At 47.7% G+C, this 20,749-nt stretch overlaps 1 protein-coding gene across 3 annotated transcripts in view; it reads left to right on the top strand.

The window, feature by feature from the left end:
* The window catches only part of RANBP3 (RAN binding protein 3), a 224,602-nt gene that overhangs the window by 85,753 nt on the left and 118,100 nt on the right, over positions 1 to 20,749 (top strand). For all 3 annotated transcript variants that reach the window (XM_039515887.1, XM_039515886.1, XM_039515888.1), the window contains 2 exons: positions 18,283 to 18,319; positions 18,414 to 18,500. In XM_039515887.1, the coding sequence (XP_039371821.1) occupies positions 18,283 to 18,319; positions 18,414 to 18,500 (124 nt within the window). The remainder of the gene's footprint in view (positions 1 to 18,282; positions 18,320 to 18,413; positions 18,501 to 20,749) is intronic.

Below are 20,749 nucleotides of genomic sequence, written 5' to 3'. Positions count from 1 at the left end.
GCCACTCCAGAGGGTGCCTCAGCTGACCCACTGAGTGTTGCTAGGGTAAAAATCTTCCGACAATCGTGTACGCAGCGCGCACACCTAATTGGAATGCATATGAGCAACGCATCTCGAAGAACAACAGTTACAAAGGTGAGTAACTGTCTTTTCCTCCAGCTAGAACTGTAGAGGAAATTTTTAAGCAGGCTGAATTTAATTACCCAAGTTTAATTTTTCTTATGCTCATCTTCTTTTCTCACCCTTGTATGATTTTGTTGCGCTGCTAATTATATCTTAGTTGTTAGGGTTAGTGGAAATTGCTGATATTTAACATAGGTTTGCTAACATAAATTACAGCTTGGAAAGTTTTTCAGTCTGGAATTATTGGTGGTTGGTGCTTTCCTGTCTGAACCCTGATTGACAGCTCTGAACTATCTCTGGATTCTGGTGCGGGGGAGAAACTCAGGCATTCATATCAATGGGCATGCTAAGTAGGAAAAAAATTAGCACATGAGAGATTTTCCTTTTTTTTGTTGCTTGCAACCACTGTCTTTTTAAATGACATTGGCAGCGTCAGCAGCCACTAGCAAATTTGGTATGCATGCTTTTTATCTTGACTTAATCTGCAAAGGTTTTGGTCTAAGATATGTAGAATTCATTCTGAGGCAGTGGATATATAGCACTTTTCTCTGCATAGATGTCTGATGAGTAGGGCCCTACCAAATTCACGGTCCATTTCGATCAATTTCACGGCCAGAGGGTTTTTTAATTGATCAACTTCACATTTTCAGATGTTTACATCTGAAATTTCACAGTGTTGTAACAGTTGGGGGTCCCAACTCAAAAGGTACCCAGAGGTGGGTCTGATTCCCCCCAGCCCACCCCAAGCAGCCATGCAGAGGAAGGGCAAGTCCTGTCCCTCCCAGCCCGGCAGGGACTTGCAGCTAGGGGCCCTGGCTGGGGCACTCCCAGCAGCATGGCAGAGATCAGAATTTCATGGGTAAGGGCCTATTTCAGGGTCCATTACATGTTTTTCAGAGCCGTGAAATTGGTAGGGCCCTACTGATGAGGCTTCCTAGTATTGATACACTTCACCGACAGAATGTAGCAGTTGAGCACTGTTTTATTTATGCTTGTTTGGGATAACCTGCATAACTCAGAAATGACAAGGACTTCAATATGTAATGTGGTCATTCATAGAATCATAGAATCTCAGGGTTGGAAGGGACCTCAGGAGGTCATCTAGTCCAACCCCCTGCTCAAAGCAGGACCAAACCCAACTAAATCATCCCAGCCAGGGCTTTGTCAAGCCTGACCTTAAAAACCTCTAAGGAAGGAGATTCCACCACCTCCCTAGGTAACCCATTCCAGTTCTTCACCACCCTACTAATGAAAAAGTTTTTCCTAATATCCAACCTAAACCTCCCCCTCTGCAACTTGAGACCATTACTCCTTGTTCTGTCATCTTCTACCACTGAGAACAGTCTAGATCCATCCTCTTTGGAACCCCCTTTCAGGTAGTTGAAAGCAGCTATCAAATCCCCCCTCATTCTTCTCTTCTGCAGACTAAACAATCCCAGTTCCCTCAGCCTCTCCTCATAAGTCATGTGCTCCAGCCCCCTAATCATTTTTGTTGCCCTCCACTGGACTCTCTCCAATTTATCCACATCCTTCTTGTAGTGTGGGGCCCAAAACTGGACACAGTACTCCAAATGAGGCCTCACCAGTGCTGAGTAGAGGGGAATGATCACATCCCTCGATCTGCTGGAAATGCCCCTACTTATACAACCCAAAATGCCATTAGCCTTCTTGGCAACAAGGGCACACTGTTGACTCATATTCAGCTTTTCGTCCACCGTAACCCCTAGGTCCTTTTCTGCAGAACTGCTGCCCAGCCATTCGGTCCCTAGTCTGTAGCAGTGCATGGGATTCTTCCATCCTAAGTGCAGGACTCTGCACTTGTCCTTGTTGAACCTCATCATATTTCTTTTGGCCCAATCCTCTAATTTGTCTAGGTCCCTCTGTATCCTATCCCTACCCTCCAGCGTATCAACCACTCCAGGGTCTCTGCTCTACTGCTCTCCTTTCTTGTATCAGGATCCTGAACTCAACCATCTCATGGTCACTGCCTCCCAGGTTCCCATCCACTATTGCTTCCTCTACTATTTCTTCCCTGTTTGTGAGCAGCAGGTCAAGAAGAGCTTTTCCTCTAGTTGGTTCCTCCAGCACTTGCACCAGGAAATTGTCCCCTACACTTTCTAGAAACTTCCTGGATTGTCTGTGCACCGCTGTATTGCTCTCCCAGCAGATATCAGGGTGATTAAAGTCACCCATGAGAACCAGGGCCTGTGATCTAGCAACTTCTGTTAGTTGCTGGAAGAAAGCCTCATCCACCTCACCCCCTGGTCCAGTGGTCTGTAGCAGACTCCCACCACGACATCACCCTTGTTGTTCATACTTCTAAATTTAATCCAGAGACACTCAGGTTTTTCTGCAGTTTCATACTGGAGCTCTGAGCAGTCATACTGCTCTCTTACATACAACGCAACTCCCCCACCTTTTCTGCCCTGCCTGTCCTTCCTGAACAGTTTATATCCATCCATGACAGTATTCCAATCATGTGAGTTATCCCACCAAGTCTCTGTTATTCCAATTACATCATAATTCCTTGACTGTGCCAGGACTTCTAGTTCTCCCTGCTTGTTCCCCAGGCTTCTTGCATTTGTGTATAGGCACTTAAGATAACTCGCTGATTGTCCCGCTTTCTCGGTCTGAGACAGGAGTCCTCCCCTCTTGCAGACTCCTGCTTGTGCTTCCTCCCGGAATCCCAGTTCCCCACTTACCTCGGGGCTTTGGTCTCCTTCCCCCGGTGAACCTAGTTTAAAGCCCTCCTCACTAGGTTAGCCAGCCTGCTTGCAAAGATGCTCTTCCCTCTCTTCGCGAGGTGGAGCCCGTCTCTGCCTAGCAATCCTTCTTCTTGGAAGACCATCCCATGGTCAAAGAATCCAAACCCTTCTCTCCGACACCATCTGCGTAGCCATTAGTTGATTTCCACGATTTGACGGTCTCTACCCAGGCCTTTTCCCTGCACAGGGAGGATGGACGAGAACACCACTTGCGCTTCAAACTCCTTTATCCTTCTTCCCAGAGCCACGTAGTCTGCAGTGATACGCTCAAGGTCATTCTTGGCAGTATCATTGGTGCCCACGTGGAGAAGCAGGAAGGGGTAGCGATCCGAGGGCTTGATGAGTCTCGGCAGTCTCTCCGTCACATCGTGAATCGTAGCCCCTGGCAAGTAGCACACCTCTCGGTTTTCCCGGTCAGGGCAGCAGATAGATGACTCAGTCCCCCTGAGGAGAGAGTCCCCGACGACCACCACCCTCCTCCTCCTCCTCTTGGGAGTGGTGGTCGTGGAACCCCCATTCCTAGGACGGTGCATCTCATGCCTTCCAATCAGTAGAGTCTCCTTCTGCTCTGTTCCCTCAGGTGTATCATCCACTCCACTCTCTGCACTAGTACCTGCGGAGAGAACATGAAAACGGTTGCTCACCTGCATCTGTGTTTCTGGTACATGGATGTTTCTGGTACTCTTTCCCCTTCTGGAAGTCACATGCCGCCAATTATCCTCGCTGGCCTTCTGTCCCCGCTGCGTAGCCTGCTCTGAATCTTCAGAAAATTGTGCCCGCTGAAGCTGATCCTGACGTCTATCCAGGAAATCCTCATTTTCTTTTATGGAACGCAGGGTTGTTATTCGTTTCTCCAGACCTTGAATCTTCCCTTCCAAGATGGAGATCAGCTTGCACTTTGTACAGACAAAGTCGCTTTTATCCTGTGGAAGGAAGACAAACATGGCGCATCCTGTGCAGGTCACAACGGCAGATCGCTCAGCATCCATGGTCTCTTCCTTCTAAGAGCTCTCTCCAGGCGAACTCCCAGGCAAACTCCTTCTGTTTGCCTCTCTGCTGTTCGCTGCTCAGCTGGTTCACAGCTGACTGCCTTTTTATAACAGTCAGGCCCAGCTGGAACAAAGCACTCCCAAATCAAACTGGTCAAACAAGCAATCAAGCACATAGTCAAACTGCCAAACTGCCCCCCGAACAGATACTCAGATACTCACCAGCGCAGTCCCCCTACTGCAGCACTTAGCGTACCTCTGCTCAGAGGGATCCCAGGCAAACTCCTTCTCTTTGCCTTTCTGCTGTTCGCTGCTCAGCTGGTTCGCAGCTGACTGCCTTTTTATTCAAGCCAATAAAATGTTTAGACCGCACCACATTGTGTTTTCTGATCTCCCATGTGTCTTAACAGCCCTTCAAACTACAATATGTATAATATTATCATTGGAACAATAACTTTGTAAGGAAATTGTAAGGGGCATTTCCAGCAGATCGAGGGATGTGATCATTCCCCTCTACTCAGCACTGGTGAGGCCTCATTTGGAGTACTGTGTCCAGTTTTGGTCCCCACACTACAAGAAGGATGTGGATAAATTGGAGAGAGTCCAGCGGAGGGCAACAAAGATGATTAGGGGGCTGGAGCACATGACTTATGAGGAGAGGCTGAGGGAACTGGGGATGTTTAGTCTGCAGAAGAGAAGAATGAGGGGGGATTTGATATCTGCTTTCAACTACCTGAAAGGGGGTTCCAAAGAGGATGGATCTAGACTGTTCTCAGTGGTAGAAGATGACAGAACAAGGAGTAATGGTCTCAAGTTGCAGATGGGGAGGTTTAGGTTGGACATTAGGAAAAACTTTTTTACTAATAGGGTGGTGAAGAACTGGAATGGGTTACCTAGGGAGGTGGTGGACTCTCCTTCCTTAGAGGTTTTTAAGGTCAGGCTTGACAAAGCCCTGGCTGGGATGATTTAGTTGGGTTTGGTCCTGCTTTGAGCAGGGGGTTGGACTAGATACCTCCTGAGGTCCCTTCCAACCCTGAGATTCAATGATTCTATGATCCTGGAGCCTTTGAAGTCAGTGGAAGGATTCCCAATGATTTAAAGGGACTCTGTCAACCTGCTTATATGTTGGTTTGCGATTACATGATTGTAAAAACCTATGTTAAACATTCTCTCCTCTTGCTGTATTGAAGATTCCCACTAAAGGGGAACTCTTTAAATCACTGGTGATAAAGGGAAAATATAAAAAGGGTCACGTGCACATACACTTGAAGAGCATCTCCTTATTTCCATCTAATTTCTTTCAGCTACAGATTTAGCAGTAGATTCAAATTACAGCATAGCAGATTTAGATTAAATCTCAGGAAAAACTTCCTAACTATAAGAACAGTAGGAAATGGAACAGCCTGCCTCGGAAGATTGTAGAAGCTTCTTCACTGGAGGTTCTTCTTTTCCACAGTAGGTATGCATGCTTGCCACGTGCACTTGCGCCGGAAGTTTTTCCCTCAGCAGTACCCATATGGGGAGCACTGCTGCGACTCCTGGAGTGGCGCCACTATGCTCCCTATCCCCTCAGTTCCTTCTTGGCACCAGCGATGATTCATTGGAAGTACTTGCTCCAGCTTTGCTGCAGCTCATCCCAAATCTCGTCTTGTTCAGTAGTACCTGTTTCAGGTAGTCAGTTAAAAGTTCTAGTTTAGCTAGTTAGAGTTTGGGCTGGAGCATGCCCCGGGCCCCGGGGTTTAAATTGTGCGAGTCTTGTAGGCATTCGATGCCCAGAAGTGACCCGCACACCGAGTGTCTCTGCTGCCTGGGCAAATCCCATATCAGCAACCGCTGTAAAATCTGCAGGTCCTTCAAACCCAGGATGAAAAAAGAGAGACATTAGACTTCGGGCCCTTCCGATGGAGTCGTCACTGGCTCCCACCCCGGTGCTCCGAGCAGAATCAGCACTGGGCACTTAGTCGTAGGTGCGCGGCGATCCCCCGGCACCTTCCAGTGGCCGGCACTGCTCCCCGTTGAAAAAGCAGAGGAAGGCTTCATCATCTCAGAAGCGTCTAGAGAAGGCACGGGGAGAGGCTAGACCCATGTCGAGCAGCCCCAGTTCCCCCCCAGGCTCTAGACTCAGGTCAAGTGGAGCAGCCCGGTTCCGTCAACTCAGATCTCGCTGGCTGAAGTCCGGATGCCTTCAACACCGGAGGCCCTGCTGGAGGCCAAAGATGATATGATTCTGCAGGTGCCTGGGGCACTGCCGGCACCGGGACCTCACTCTAGAGGCAAGCCGCCCCTGGGATCTTGGCAGCTGACACCGACTCGATGCAGATCCCAGTCAGGGGACCGCTCTCGGGCTTTTTTGTCACCCAGTGTCCTGTCAGGGCACAGCCCCCAGCCTGTGCTCCCGTCGCCCTCCTGGCTGTCTGGTAGAGTGCCGTTGGAGCTCCACGCTGAGTACAGGGTATCAACAGGACAGGCACTAACGCCACAGGCACTCCCACTCTAGGAGGAGCTACAGGAGCTGCTCCTGACACAGCCGCCGTTGCCGGTCACGCTCTGACTCTCGCGCGTTGAGGCACCAAGCTTGTGACTCCCGGTGGGGATCACCAGCTCCACATCGTCATGGATCCAGGCGTCAAAGTGTCTCAACTAGCAGCAGCTCGAGGCGGCACCGTTCCTTGACGCTGGAGCCCAGATACCGTGGCAGACAATGTGCTCGGCACCACCGCGCCTACCATTCGCACAGCACCAACAGGTCGTTGGCAACCCCGACCTCGTCCCGCATGCAGTGCCCTATAACCCAGTCGGGCCAGCCCGACCAGCTGGTGCCGCTGGCGCCGCACCAGGGCCAATGGCAGGGGCCTTCGTAGCAGGGCCAGTGGTGCCAGTGGACCCTCTGGCCCCCCTTGCACATCCAGCAAGGCCCTCGGTCGATAGAGGGAGCATCGGAGGCACCGTTACCTATCCAGACCTCTGAGGAATACATCAGCGTGTCATGGCTCCTTGGTACCACAAGAGGAGTCCGACCAAGGGGAGGATCCTGTGGCACCGGCTGGCGTGCAGAGCCCGGTACCGGCCCCATTCCCCCACACTGGAGGACAAGATCGCAGCCCTGCCCCCCTCACCCCCCAATTCCACAGGATGACTTCAGGGCCCATCAGGAGCTGTTAAAGAGAGTAGCATCCACTCTTCACCTCCGAGCTGAGGAGATGGAGGGACCCTTGGACTCGCTATTCAATGTACTCTCATCCTCGGCACTGGGCAGAGTGGCCCTCCCGCTCCATGAAGGGGTGGCCAACATCTCTAATGCCCTCTGGCAAACACCAGCCTCTCTTGCCCCGATATCGAAACGGGCAGAGCGCAAATATTTCGTGCCCACGAAGGGGCATGAATATCTCTATACCCACCTGGCCCCCACCTCCCTAGTGGTAGAGTCTGTGAACCACAGGGAGAGACAAGGCCAACCAGGTCCCGTACCCAAAAATAAAGACTCCAAAACGCTGGACTCGTTTGGCAGGAAGCTTTATTCGTCCACCAGCTTCCAGCTCAGGATGGCCAACCACTAGGCCCTCCTCAGTCATTATGAGTTTAACTTGTGGGGATCACTGCTGAAATTCTAACCCTCCCTTCCGGAGTGTGAAAGGAAGGATTTTAAGGTGCTGTTGGAGAAGGGTGCCGCTGCTGCAAAAGCTGCTCTGCAGGCGGCGGATGCGGCTGACGTGGCTGCTCGGTCCATGGCCTCGGCTGTGTCCATGCGCAGGGCATCGTGGCTACAGCTGTCCGGGCTCTCCGCAGAGGCGCAGCCCGTGATGCAGGATCTTCCCTTTGACAGCAAGGACCTGTTCACAGAACAAATGGACGTGAGGCTCCATGGCATGAAGAACTCACATACCACCCTTCAAGCCCTTGGGCTCTATGTTCCGCCCAAGGAAAAGGCCAAGTCGCAAGCCTCCATTCCTGCGCCTCAGCCTAGATACGAGCCCACCTATAAGAGGTCCAAAACTCAGAAAAGGCGACCTCAAAGGCAGTCTCGCTCTGCCCCGCAGCCTGGGCCCTCCAGGGGCAAGCAGCAGGGCAAGAGGCAGTTTTGACTGGTTGTGGGAGGGTACCCTGGTGACCCCCGGAAAGACCCTCCCACCAATGAAGTTGGGTTTCAGCAACTACTTGTCTGCATTCCTTACGGAATGGTCCTGAATAACATTGGACCGATGGGTCCTCAGCACCGTTTCCCAGGGTTATATGCTACAATTTGTCTCACCCCTGCCCTCCCTCCCCCTTCCCTCGGTTGGCAGGGGGTACCTGTCACATCTACCCCTGCTGCGGCAGGAAGTGAGTCAGCTCCTCAGCTTGGGAGCCATGGAGGAGGTTCCATGGGAACTCCATGGAAAAGGGTTGTACTCCCATTACTTCCTGATCCCCAAGGTGAAAGGGGGACTCAGGCCCATCCTGGATCTGCGAGGCCTTAGTCGGTTCATGGCAAAATGCCGGTTCCGCATGGTCTCCCTGGCATGTATCATACCCTCCCTGGACCCTGGTGATTGGTATGTGACCCTGGACCTCCAGAACGCTTACTTCCATATCCACATATTCGAGGGGCACAGACACTTCCTTCATTTCCTAGTGGACAGGACCACTACCAGTTTGCGGTCCTTCCCTTTGGCCTGTCCACTGCACCCAGGGTATTCACAAAGTGTATGGCGGTAGTGGCGGCCTACCGCAGACATTGAGGGGTACAAATATTCCCCTACCTCGACGACTGGCTGCTCAAGGGCAGGTTCAGATCCATGTGGACCTGCTCTTGGCCACGTGTGTCAAACTGGATCTTCTAGTAAATGAGGCCAAGTTGACATTGGTCCCAGTGCAGCACGTAGAATTCATAGGCGCTCTCCTGGATGCCTCCAAGGCCACAGCCTCCCTTCCCAGGGACAGGTTCCTGACCCTGAAGGGGCTTATAGCCTTGGTCATGGAGTATCCCGTTACCACAGCCAGGGCATTCTTACAGTTCCTGGGCCACATGGTGGCGTGCACATATGTGGTCTGCCACACCAGGCTTCGGATGAGGCCCCTCCAACTCTGGTTGGCCTCAGAGTTCTCCCAGGCCCAGGACAAACTAGACAAGGTCCCCGCGGTACCGGCACTGGTGATCGCCACGCTTCAGTGATGGTCCTGCCTGGACAATATGCTCCAGGGAATTCCCGTCCGGGACTCTACCCTGTCATTAGACCTAGTATCTGATGCGTCAGACCTGGGCTGGGGAGCCCACTTAGGGAACTCTCAGATCCAAGGGATGTGGTTGGCCGAGGAACTGTCCCTTCACATAAACATCAGGGAGCTCAGGGCGATACGATTAGCATGCGTGGCGTTCAGCTTGCAGCTGCGCAGTAAGGTGGTCAGAGTACTCACAGACAACACCGCCACGATGTTTTACATTGGCCCTCTGCCTGGAAGCCCTCAACCTCTGGGAGTTTTGTATAGCCCACAACAGCTCCCTGAAGGCCTTCCACCTGCTGGGCGTCGTCAACACACAGGCCGATTGCCTGAGCAGGGTTTTCTCCTCCCAAGACAAGTGGTTGCTTCATTCGGAGGTCACTCACCAGCTCTTCTGAGCGTGGGGCTCTACCCAAGTAGACTTGTTTGCGACCAGGCAGACCCACCGTTGCCACAGGTTCTGTTCCGGGGTGGGGAGTGGGGAGGAACGTGATCTCCGACACCTTGAAATGTCATGGTCGGGCCAACTTCTTTACGCTTTTCCCCTGTTTCCCCTCATTGCCAAGGTCCTGGAGAAAGTAAAAACGGACAAAATACGTGCCCTCCTAATTGCTCCAGCTTGGTCCCGGAAGCATTGATACGGGACCCTCTTAGGCTTACTCGTGGCCCCTCCCCAGCTGTTGCCACTCTGCCAGGACCTCCTCTCCCAGGACCAGGGCCGCCTCCTCCACCTCAGTCTGGATACTCTCCATCTGAGAGTCTGGCTGATCAATGGCTAAATGCAGAGGAGAGAGAGTGTTCGGAGGGGGTCAGGTGTGTCATCCTTGAAAGTAGGAAGCCATCCACGCGCCGGACCTACCTGGCAAAATGGTCCAGGTTCTCCAGGTGGGCGGGCAAGCGGGGTGTTTCCTTGAGTACCTTCTTTCCCTTAGAACTCAAGGCCTGGCCCCGTCCTCTGTCAGGGTGTACCTGGCAGCTATTTCAGTGTTCCATCCGCTGGTCCATGGCTGCTCGGTTTTCTCCCATGCCATCACTGAGCATTTCCTCAAAGGGCTAGACTGGTCCTTCCCTTATGCTAGAACGCCTGTCCCTCAGTGGGATCTAAACTTGGTGCTGTCCCACCTCACGGGGACCCCGTTCGAACCCCTGGCCACATGCTCGTGTTCCCACCTTTCCTGGAAGGTAGCCTTCCTTGTGGCCATCACATCAGGGTCTTGGAGCTTAGGGCCCTGACCTGCGACCCCCGTTTTACAGTCTTTCACAAAGACAAGGTTCAGCTCCGCCCGCACCCTGCATCCTTCCCAAGGTGGTCTCCGCCTTTCACATAAACCAGGACATCTTCTTACCTGTCCTCTGCCCTAAGCCACACGCTTCTAACGAGGAGCGCCACCTCCATACTCTTGATGTGCGCAGGGCACTTGCCTTTTATCTGGAGTGGACTAAGCCGTTCCGTAGGTCTTCTCAACTCTTTGTTGCCTCGGCAGAGCGCATGAAGGGCCAATCGATCTCCACCCAGAGACTGTCTCAGTGGATCACATCGTGCATCTGGACGTGCAACGACCTACCAGGGGTTCTCGTACCACCTATCGTAAGGGCTCACTCGACAAGGGCTCAGGCCTCGTCGGCTGCCTTTCTGGCCCATGTCCCTATCCAGGACATCTGTAGGGCCGCTACCTGGTCCTCAGTACACACGTTCACGTTGCACTATGCGATCCTCTCCCACGCCAGGGATGACACTGTTTTTGGTAGGGCTGTGCTCCAGCCAGGGGATCCATAAACTCCTAGCCACCTCCATCACACATAGCTTGTAATCACTCACTGTAGAATACACATGAGCAAGCACTTGAAGACAGGACAATTACCTATTCTGTAACTGGCGTTCTTCGAGATGTGTTGCTCATGTCTAGCCACATCCCGCCTTCCTTCCCCACTGTTGGAGTTGGTCCGGCAAGAAGGAACTGACGGTGGGGGGAGCGTGCGGCTCCTCTTATAGCACCATAGTGGTGCCACTCCAGGGGTCGCAACAGCGCTCCCCCTACAGGTACTGCTGAGGGAAAAACTTCCGTCACCGGTGCACGTGGCGAGCATGCACACCTATTGTGGAATAGACATGAACAACACATCTCGAAGAACGCCAGTTATGGGATAGGTAACTGTCCTTTTTCAAGATGAGACTGGATAGTCATCTGTCTTGGATGGTTTAGACACAACCAATCCTGCATCTTGGCAGGGGGTTAGACTAGATGACCCTTGCAGTCTCTTCTAATCTTGTGGTTCTATTATCCTGTTTAGGAGTTGGATTAGGACTTATTGACTAAACCAATCGTAAATGCACGCATTGTAAAGCAGTGTCAAAAATGCTGGAAGTCCCTGGTTTCTCTTGATTATTTGTGCCATCATGAACATCAGAATATCTATACTTGGTCAGGCAAATGGTCCATCTAGCTCAGTATCCTGTCTTCCGGCAGTGACTGGTGCCAGATTCTTCAGAGAGAATGAACAGAACAGAGCTATTATTGAGTGTTCCATCCCAATATCCAGTCCAGCTTTTGTCAGTCAGAGGTTTAGGGACACCCAGAACACAGGATTGCATCCCTGGCCATCTTGGCTAAGAGTTGTCGATGGACCTATCCTCCATGAACTTACCTAAATTATTTTTTGAACCCAGTTACACTTTTGACCCTCACAACATCTATTAGCAGTATGTTCTACAGGTTGACAGTGTGTTGTGTAAAGAAGTGCTTCCTTACGTTTGTTGTAAACCTACTGCTTATTAATTTCATTGGGTGACTCCTGGTTCTTGTGTTATGTGAAGGGGTAAATAATGCTTCCCTATCCACTTTCTCCACACCAGTCATGATTTTATAGACCTTTATCATATCCTCCCCCTTTAGTCCTCTTTTCTAAGATGGACTGCCCTAGTACTTTTAATCTCTCCTCATATGGAAGCTGTTCCTTACCCTTGATCTTTTTTTTTTTTTTTTGCCAATCGCTATACTTTTTTCAATTCTAGTTGCTATGTTTTGAGATGGGCTGACTAGAACTGCATGAAGTATTCAAGGTGTGGGTGTACGATGGATTTATATAGTGGTATTATATTTTCTGCCTTATCCTTTCCTAATGGTTTCTAACCTAACATTTTGTTTGCTTTTATAACTGCTGGTGCATATTGAGTAGATGTTTTCAGAGAACTATCCATGATGACTCAAAGATCTTTTCTGAGTGGAAACAATGAATGTAGATCCCATCATTTTGTATGTATAGTTGGGATCATGTGTTCCAGCATGCATTACTTTGCATTTATCAACACTGAGTTTCATCAGCCATTGTGTTGCCTAGTCAGCCAGTTTAATGAGACCCTTTTGTAACTCTGCAGTCAGATTTGATTGTAACTATGTTAAGTAATTTTAGCCTGGTCTGCACTACGCGTTTAAACCGATTTTAGGAGCGTTAAACCGATTTAACGCCGCACCAGTCCACAATAAGAGGCCCTTTATATCGATATAAAGGGCTCTTTAAACCGGTTTCTGTACTCCTCCCCAACGAGAGGAATAGCGCTAATATCGGTATTACCATATCGGATTAGGGTTAGTGTGGCCGCAAATCGACGGTATTGGCCTCTGGGCGGTATCCCACAATGCACCACTGTGACCGCTCTGGACAGCAATCTGAACGCGGATGCAGTGGCCAGGTAGACAGGAAAAGCCCCGCGAACTTTTGAATATCATTTCCTGTTTGCCCAACATGGAGATCCGATCAGCACGGGTGGCGATGCAGTCCCAAATCTAAAAAGAGCTCCAGTATGGACCGTACGGATGTGATCGCTGTATGGGCAGACAAATCTGTTCTATCAGAGCTCCGTTACAGAAGACGAAATTCCAAAGCATTTTACAAAAATCTCCAGACAGAGGCCACAGCAGGGACTCAGCACACTGCTGCGTGACAAACGTAACGGAAAGCCAAAGAATCAAATGGACGCTCATGGAGGGAGGGAGGGGGGACTGAGGACTCAAGCTATCCCACAGTTCCTGCAGTCTCCGAAAAGCATTTGCATTCTTGGCTGAGCTCCCAATGCCTGTAGGGTCAAACACATTGTCTGGGGTGGTTCAGGGCATAGCTTGTCAATTTACCCCCCACCCACCCCCAGAAGTAAAAGGGAAAAAATCATCTCTTGACTTTTTTAAATGTCACCCTATGTCTACTGAATGCTGCTAGTAGATGCGATGCTGCGGCAGTGAACTGCAGCATCCTCTTCCCCGTCCCTGGTGGCAGATGGTACAATATGACTGCTATCCATCGTCATCATCAGCCTGGTGGCAGACGGTACGGTGCAAAAGGACTGGTATCCGTCCTCGTCATCAGCCCATGAGTGCTCCTGGCTGGCCTCAGGTGAGGTCGGCCGGGGGCGCCTGGGTAAAAATAGGAATGACTCCCGGTCATTCCCAGTAGATGGTACAGAACGGCTGGTAACTGTCTTCATCATAGCAACTGGGGCCTGGGCTCCTCTCCCCCACACTGCTTAATGCCCTGTCTGGACTATCATAGCAGCTGGAGGCTGCCTTCCCCTCATTTTATCTCACTAACAAGTCACTGTGTCTTATTCCTGCATTCTTTATTACTTCATCACACAAGTGGGGGGACACTGCTACGGTAGCCCAGGAAGGCTGCGGGAGGAGGGAAGCAACAGGTGGGGTTGTTGCAGGGCCACCCTGTTATAGGTTTATTCCCCACTTTGAACTTTAGCGTTCACAAGATGGGGACCTGCATGGACTTCTCTAAACTAAAATTTTAGTTTAGATCTGGTTTTTGCTGCCACCAGTCAAGTTTTAAGTGTTTGACACACTCCCTGTTCCCCCAAAACTTTTTCTGGGGAACACAGATTTAAACTCCTTGAATTTCAGCACCAAGGGAAATAAAGCATTCCCCTCTTCCCCCTCCTAGTCCTTAGGAGAGATACCTGGATTCAAATTTCTTGAAACAAACAAAGAGGGATTCACTATCCCCCTTTCCTTTCCCTAGTCCTTGGGGAAAATACCTTGATTCAAACTTATTGAATCAAACAAAGAGGGATTTACTTTTCCCCCCTCCCCTTTCCCTGAAAATTCAAACAAGGGAAGAAATTAATTAAGTTCTAAAAAGAAAAAAATGTATTAAAAGAAAGAAAGAAAGTACACTATCTCTGTAATACCAGGATGGAAAAATTTACAGGGTTTAACTTATAAAAACTGGAAAGACTTTCCCTCCCTCCTTAGAATAATCAAAGTAACAGCAAACAGAAATAAAGATATTTCTTCAGCAAACACACAATTGCAAATGTAGAAATTAAATTATAAGACTAGTTCGCCTTTTTAATACTCACTAGACTGAATAGAAGAAAATACTTCAGGAAACTTGGAGAACTTGAAGAATATGTCTGGCCTCTCTTAGATCCAAAAAGAGAACGACAACTTAAACAAAGAACACAGACAAAGACTTCCCTCCACAGAGATTTGAAATTATTTTGTCCCTTGATTGGTCCTCTGGTCAGGTGTTCATCAGGTTACTGAGCTTGTTAACCCTTTACAGGTAAAAGAGACTTTAACCCTTAACTATCTGTTTATGACACACCCCCTGTGAATGGCATACAGCTCATCATTTCTGCGGGATCTGACACGGAGTGGCTCTGGTTCTCTGATACACTGGTTCTCTAGTACACTTGCCCCATATTCTAGGCAGGACTGATTCTATTTTTAGATACCATAAAGGAGGAACTGGTGCTTCTGGCTCACACAAGGAGCTTATAGCACCAAGTACAGATATCTGTCCCCAGCCTCTCTCCTTTCAATGGGTTTTGGAACCCATGTCCCTTGTCTAGCAAGTGCTATTTAGTTGATAATGAAACCCTCTATCATAAGACAGTTTTGTAGTTCCTCATTTACTTAATCAGGGTGACAACATTTCGTTCCTCCTGCTCCAATAACAACGAAATTGGGGGTCCCACAGCTGTGAAAATAACCATCCCATGCTGCTTTGCAGTATGCTAAGTGGGGTGGGAGTGCCAATGCAAATAACTGAAATGCCAATGCAAACACTTGAAACTTCTTTCCGCACTCCCCATAATTTACCACCAGATGTCAGGGTGGGGCTCATCCTGACTCTGCTTACATGTAAAATCGGAATAATCCCGTAGTGTAGGCGTACCCTTTGTATCATCTGCAAACTTTGTCATCTCACTGTTTATCCCTTTTTCCAGATCATTTATGGACATGTTGAACAGCACTGGTCCCAGTACACATTCGTGGGGGATTCCACTATTTAGCTCTCTCCGCTGTGAAAACTGACTGTTTATTCCTATGCTTTGTTTCCTAAGAGGACCTTCCCTCTTATAGACTCATAGACTCTAGGACTGGAAGGGACCTTGAGAGATTATCGAGTCCAGTCTCCTGCCCTCTCTTATCCCATGACTGCTTAGACTGCTTAGATTGCTTAAGTGCCTTTGGTGAGGGACCTTGTAAAAGGCTTTCTGAAAGTCGAAGTGCATTGTGTCTACTGAATCACCCTTTTCCACATGTTTGACCCCCTCAATGAACTCTAAAGATCGGCAAGGCATGATTTCCCTGTACAAAAACCAGGCTGACAGTTCCTCAACATACTGTGTTCATTTATATGTCTGATAATTCTGTTCTTTACTATAGTTTCAATAATTTGCCTGGCACTGAAGTTAGGCACGCTAGCCTGTAATTGCCAGGATTGCCTTTAGAGCCTTTTTAAAAAAAAATTGGTGTAACATTAGCTATCCTCTAGTTGTCTGGGACATAGGCTCATTTAAGCAATAGGTTACATACCACAGTTAGTAGTTTTGCAACTTTGTATTTTAGTTCCTTCAGAACTCTTAGGTTCATACTACCTGGTCCTGCTGACTTACTGTTTCAGGTTTTTTCCCAAAATCTTCTCTATTGACGCCTCAGTCTGGGACAGTTCCTCAGATTTGTTACCTAAAAAGAATGGCTTAGGTGTGGAACTTTTTCTCATCCTAAGCAGTGAAGACTGATGTAAAGAATTCATTTAGCTTCTCCCCAATGTTCTTGTTGTCTTTGAGTGCTCCTTTAGCACCTCAATCATCGAATGGCCCCACTGATAGTTTGGCAGGCTTCCTGCTTCTGGTGTACTTAAAAAATAAAAAACGTTTTTTTTTTTGCTTTTTGTTTTTTGTCTTTTGCTAGCCGTTCATCAAATTGTTATTTTGTGGCCTACCTAGTTATACTTTTACATTTGACTTGCCAGAGTTTGTTCCTTTTTAATTTCCTCCGTAGGATCTGACTTCCAATTTTTAAAGATGTCTTTTTGTCCCTATCTCCCTCTTTAACTCTGCTAGTGATTGTCGTCTTTTTTTTTTTTTAATTTGGAGTATACATATAGCTTGAACCTCTGTTAGTGTTTTTAAAAAGTTTCTGTGCAGCTGGCATGCATTTCCCTCTTGTGACTTTTAATTTCCATATAACTAGCCTCTTCATTTTTATGTAGTTGTCCTTTGTGAAGTTAAATGCAACTGTAGTGGGATTCTTTGGTATTTCCCCCCTACAAGGATATGAACTTTAATTACATTATGATCGCTGTTACCAAGCAGATCAGCTGTATGCACTTCTTGGACCAGATTCTGTGTGCTACTTTGTGACTAAATCAAGAATTTCCTCTCCCTTTGTGGGTTCCAGGCCTAGTTGATCCAAGAGGCAGTCATGGAATTGCATAGTCCTCTTTCATTCTCTCAATGGGAAAACAGGTTATTTTCAACCATGATTGATAATATCAACTTGCAACCATTACTTTGGTCATGTTATCTTGTGATAGCATGGTTCATAAAATTAAATATCACTATCAGAAGGCTTATAAATATGGAACTGTGTATATTCAGAAATAATTACCTAGCATTCTTTCCTGAAATTTAAAGAATAAAGAGTTCTCAAATTTTACTTAAGGACAGCTATGAAGTAGATAATATCTAGTCATTGTCAGTAGTGCAGGTTTTTTTTTTTTAAATGTATTGATTTTTATTAAATGTAAAGGATGCTTGCCCTTGGAAGCTAAGATTTTGTCACGGGTATTTTTAGTAAAATTCAGGGGCAGGTCACAGGCAATAAAGAAAAATTCACAGAAGCCGTGACCAATCTGTGACAAAATGGGGATCTGCAGGTCCCCACACTGCCTGCAGTGGGGCAGGAGCTCTGGGGTCCCCCACCTAGATTGTGTATTGGAGCTCCAGAGTCCCCCGCAGCCCATGGCTGGGAGCAGTGAGGTACTCCTCCTGCCTGCAGGTCAAGGGGTCCCCCGCTGCCTGCAGGGGCCGGGAGCTCTGGGGGCCCCCACAGCAGCTGGCAGCTGTAGGGTATCCCCACTACCTGTGGCAGCTTGGAGCTCCAGGGACTGCAAGAGGCGGCAGGGGTATCCCGCAGCTCCTGGCTCCCATGTGCGGCTGTGGATCCTGCAGCTCCCAAGCCCCACAGGCTGAAGTCACAGAGGTCGCTGGAAGTCATGGATTCTGTGACTTCCATGACCTCCGTGACTAAATCATAGCCTTAATCACGGTTTCTTATACTGGTTTCAGTTTTGATCCACTACCAGTGGAGACAACTGTATAGCGCTGCATCTTGTAAAATTCTTTGAACACTTAAAAAAGCCTAATTTTGCTTTCTGTTGAGTGGTCTGTTTATTCATATTTAAGGAATTTGTGCACTAGTGGTTTAGAATAAACTCCCAAGGAGTTTACACACTTATTGTGAAGTTAGAATTTTTTGGGTTTAAACAACAAAAACTTATTTTAATTTCCTGAGCCAGTCAGACACGCAAACATTCATCAGTTGTGGGCTTTCAAAATATAGAAATACTAGAATTGCTTTAGTCAACATTTTCATAGCTTATATCAGGTACTGTAACACTTGGGAATGTACTTTCAGATACAGCCAGTTACAAAAGATATACAAAAAATAATGTTTCCGTTCATCTTAATTACTGCACATCTGTGCTTTTTGCTTACATCCTGTTAGGTCGGAGTCTGTCTGATGTCCAGTATGTTTGAACATAATTTACTCTGTTTTTACAGTTTGAATACCAACCTGTGATAGCAGAAAGTCTCCAAACCAACAATTAAGGCATATGGGATTATCTAGAGAGGGGGGTATTTTTTTCTATCAATCTGTGATATAAAATCTTAATTTTTCTTGTGATTGCAGAGGTCAGCAGATGCATCAAGCCCAGAAGATGGAGAAGGTAAGGAAGGAAGTGTTTTAGTTATTTTAGATTGCTAGTTGCTGTCTAATTAGAATTTTGTCTGTTTTATCTCTTAAATCCTTTATCTCTACAGAATCTGACCGTGAGGATGGGAGTTACTGTCCTCCTGTAAAACGTGAAAGAACTTCATCTTTAACACAGTTCCCTCCTTCACAGACAGGTAAAGGGTTTTCTAATTCTTTTACAGCAAGAAAATAAGGGAGAAGCTGTACACCTTGGTTTCTATCTAATTCTCCAGTCCTGCCATCATCTTCCATGCTGTGGACAGACTACCTAACGTGGAGGGCGAGCAGATCCTCTTTCCTTTATATTGTGCTGCTTTTTCCTCTGCCTTACCTCATGAACCTAAGTCTCATCCACATCACTACCACAACTGAAGCAAGACAGTGAGGAATGTGGGCTTAAATCCGTAAACAAAGCAGGGATATTAAACAACTTTCTTTACTCATATCTTCATAGATTAAGGCCAGGAAAGATTTTTTTATGATCATCTAGTCTGACCTTTTGCATAACACAGACCATAAATTTTCACTCACTAATTCCTGCATCAAACCCATAACTTCTGGTTCAGCTAGACAGAATCGTTTAGAAAGACATGCAATTTTGATTCAAAGAAAGTGCATCTTATTTCTAGTCTGAATTTGTCTAGCTTAAGCTTCCAACCATTGAATCTTGTTATATCTTTGTTAGATACAGTACAAACTATATCTATTGAAACCTTTTCTATTGTTCATAGACTTATCAAGCCAACCCATAACTAGTCTTAGATAAAATAAATAGTGACCTTTTTTAGTTTCTCACTGTAAAGCAAGTTTCCAGGCCTTGGATCATTATTTCTGTCACTGTGGATAACACTGTCACTCAGGCCTGTAATTGGGGCGTCATCTTTGACTCAACCCTGTCTCTTGAGCCACACTTCCAGGCAGTGTCCGAGTCTTGCTGCTTCTACTTAGCTAAAGTTTCCAAAATTCAGCCTTTTCTTTCTGACCAGACCATCACGGCTCTTGTTCAGGCATTTTCATCTGCCTTGACTTACTAATCTTTTTTCTGGCCATGAAACCAGCCACATCATTCTATTCAAGTCTATTCAAAATGCTGCTGCTGGGTTCACCTTCCTGGTACATCACCTCCCTCTGTGCCTCTCCACCTCCTCCACTGCTTCAAACAGAATCCTTGCTTTTTAAGACTCTTCACCATTTAGTCCCACCCTTTCCTTCAGATCTATTCACTTATCAAGCTGTTGACTTTGCCATCACTGGCATGATGAAGGTGATCTTCATCACTTGCCTGTCTACTGCTCCCTCCAGCATCTACCAACTCTCTTACACTGTTCCCCATACATGGGGGGTGGCGGGGGGTAAGCGGGTACACTCCCCAACACAAATGGTGAAGCTGCCTAATTTTCCCTCAAGTTGCTCCTTAACCTGTCTACTTCTGTGATGCTTCCAAATCACTGCCAGCTAGCATTAGCTAAGCAAGAGATGAGCTGAGACTTCAGGTTTTTTGCTAATTTCTTGTTCTTGTTACTCCACCCAGTTTGTATTCTCCACTGTCATGTCCTGTCTGACATCAAGCCTGTAAGTTCTTTATTTTCCGTCTGTACAATACTTGCATGATGGGGCTCTGATCCTTGATTGGGGTTCCTAGGTTTTGCTGTAGTACAGATAATTAACAATCATGTTCTAGGTTCCCTGAAAGCCTTGGTGATAGCTGGTTAGTTTCATACAGTGTAAGGCTAGAAGGGACCATTAGACAACCTAATCTGGCCTTCTCTAGATCATAGGCCATTAAAATTCACCCAGTTGCTCCTATTCTTAGCCCTAAAACTTTATTTAGTCTAAAATATCCAGGACTCAGATTAAACAGTGAAGAGAACAAGAGAGACCAAGGTTTTCACTAATGCTTGAAGTCCCCGCAATGGCCAGATGATGATGTCCAGATGATCCTAGCAGGTGAGCTATGCCTCATGCTTTGGAGGAAGTTGAAACCCTCCAAGGTCCCTGCCAGTCTGAACTGAGAGCAATTTTTTTCCCAACCCCAAATCTGGCCATCAGTATGGCTCTGAGCATGGCACACCAGCCATTCTTCTAAGAAAGAGGAAAGTGTGAACATAAGCATATAAGAGTGGCAGTACTGGATCAGACCAAAGGTCCATCCAGCCCAGTATCCTGTCTACCAACAGTGGCCAATGCCGAGTGCCCCACAGGGAATGAACCTGACAGGTAATGATCAAGTGATCTCTCTCCTGCCATCCTCTGACAAACAGAGGCTAGGGACACCATTCCTTACCCATCCTGGCTAATAGCCATTAATGGACTTAACCTCCATGAATTAATTCAGTTCTCTTTTAAACCCTGTTATAGTCCTAGCCATCACAAACTCTTCAAGCAAGGAGTTCCACAAGTTAAC

The sequence above is a fragment of the Mauremys reevesii genome, linkage group 26, assembly GCF_016161935.1.
Source record: "Mauremys reevesii isolate NIE-2019 linkage group 26, ASM1616193v1, whole genome shotgun sequence".
Lineage (NCBI taxonomy): Eukaryota > Metazoa > Chordata > Testudines > Geoemydidae > Mauremys > Mauremys reevesii.
The sequence above is the reverse complement of the archived record's forward strand: the minus strand, read 5'-3'. Positions and strand labels throughout refer to the sequence as shown.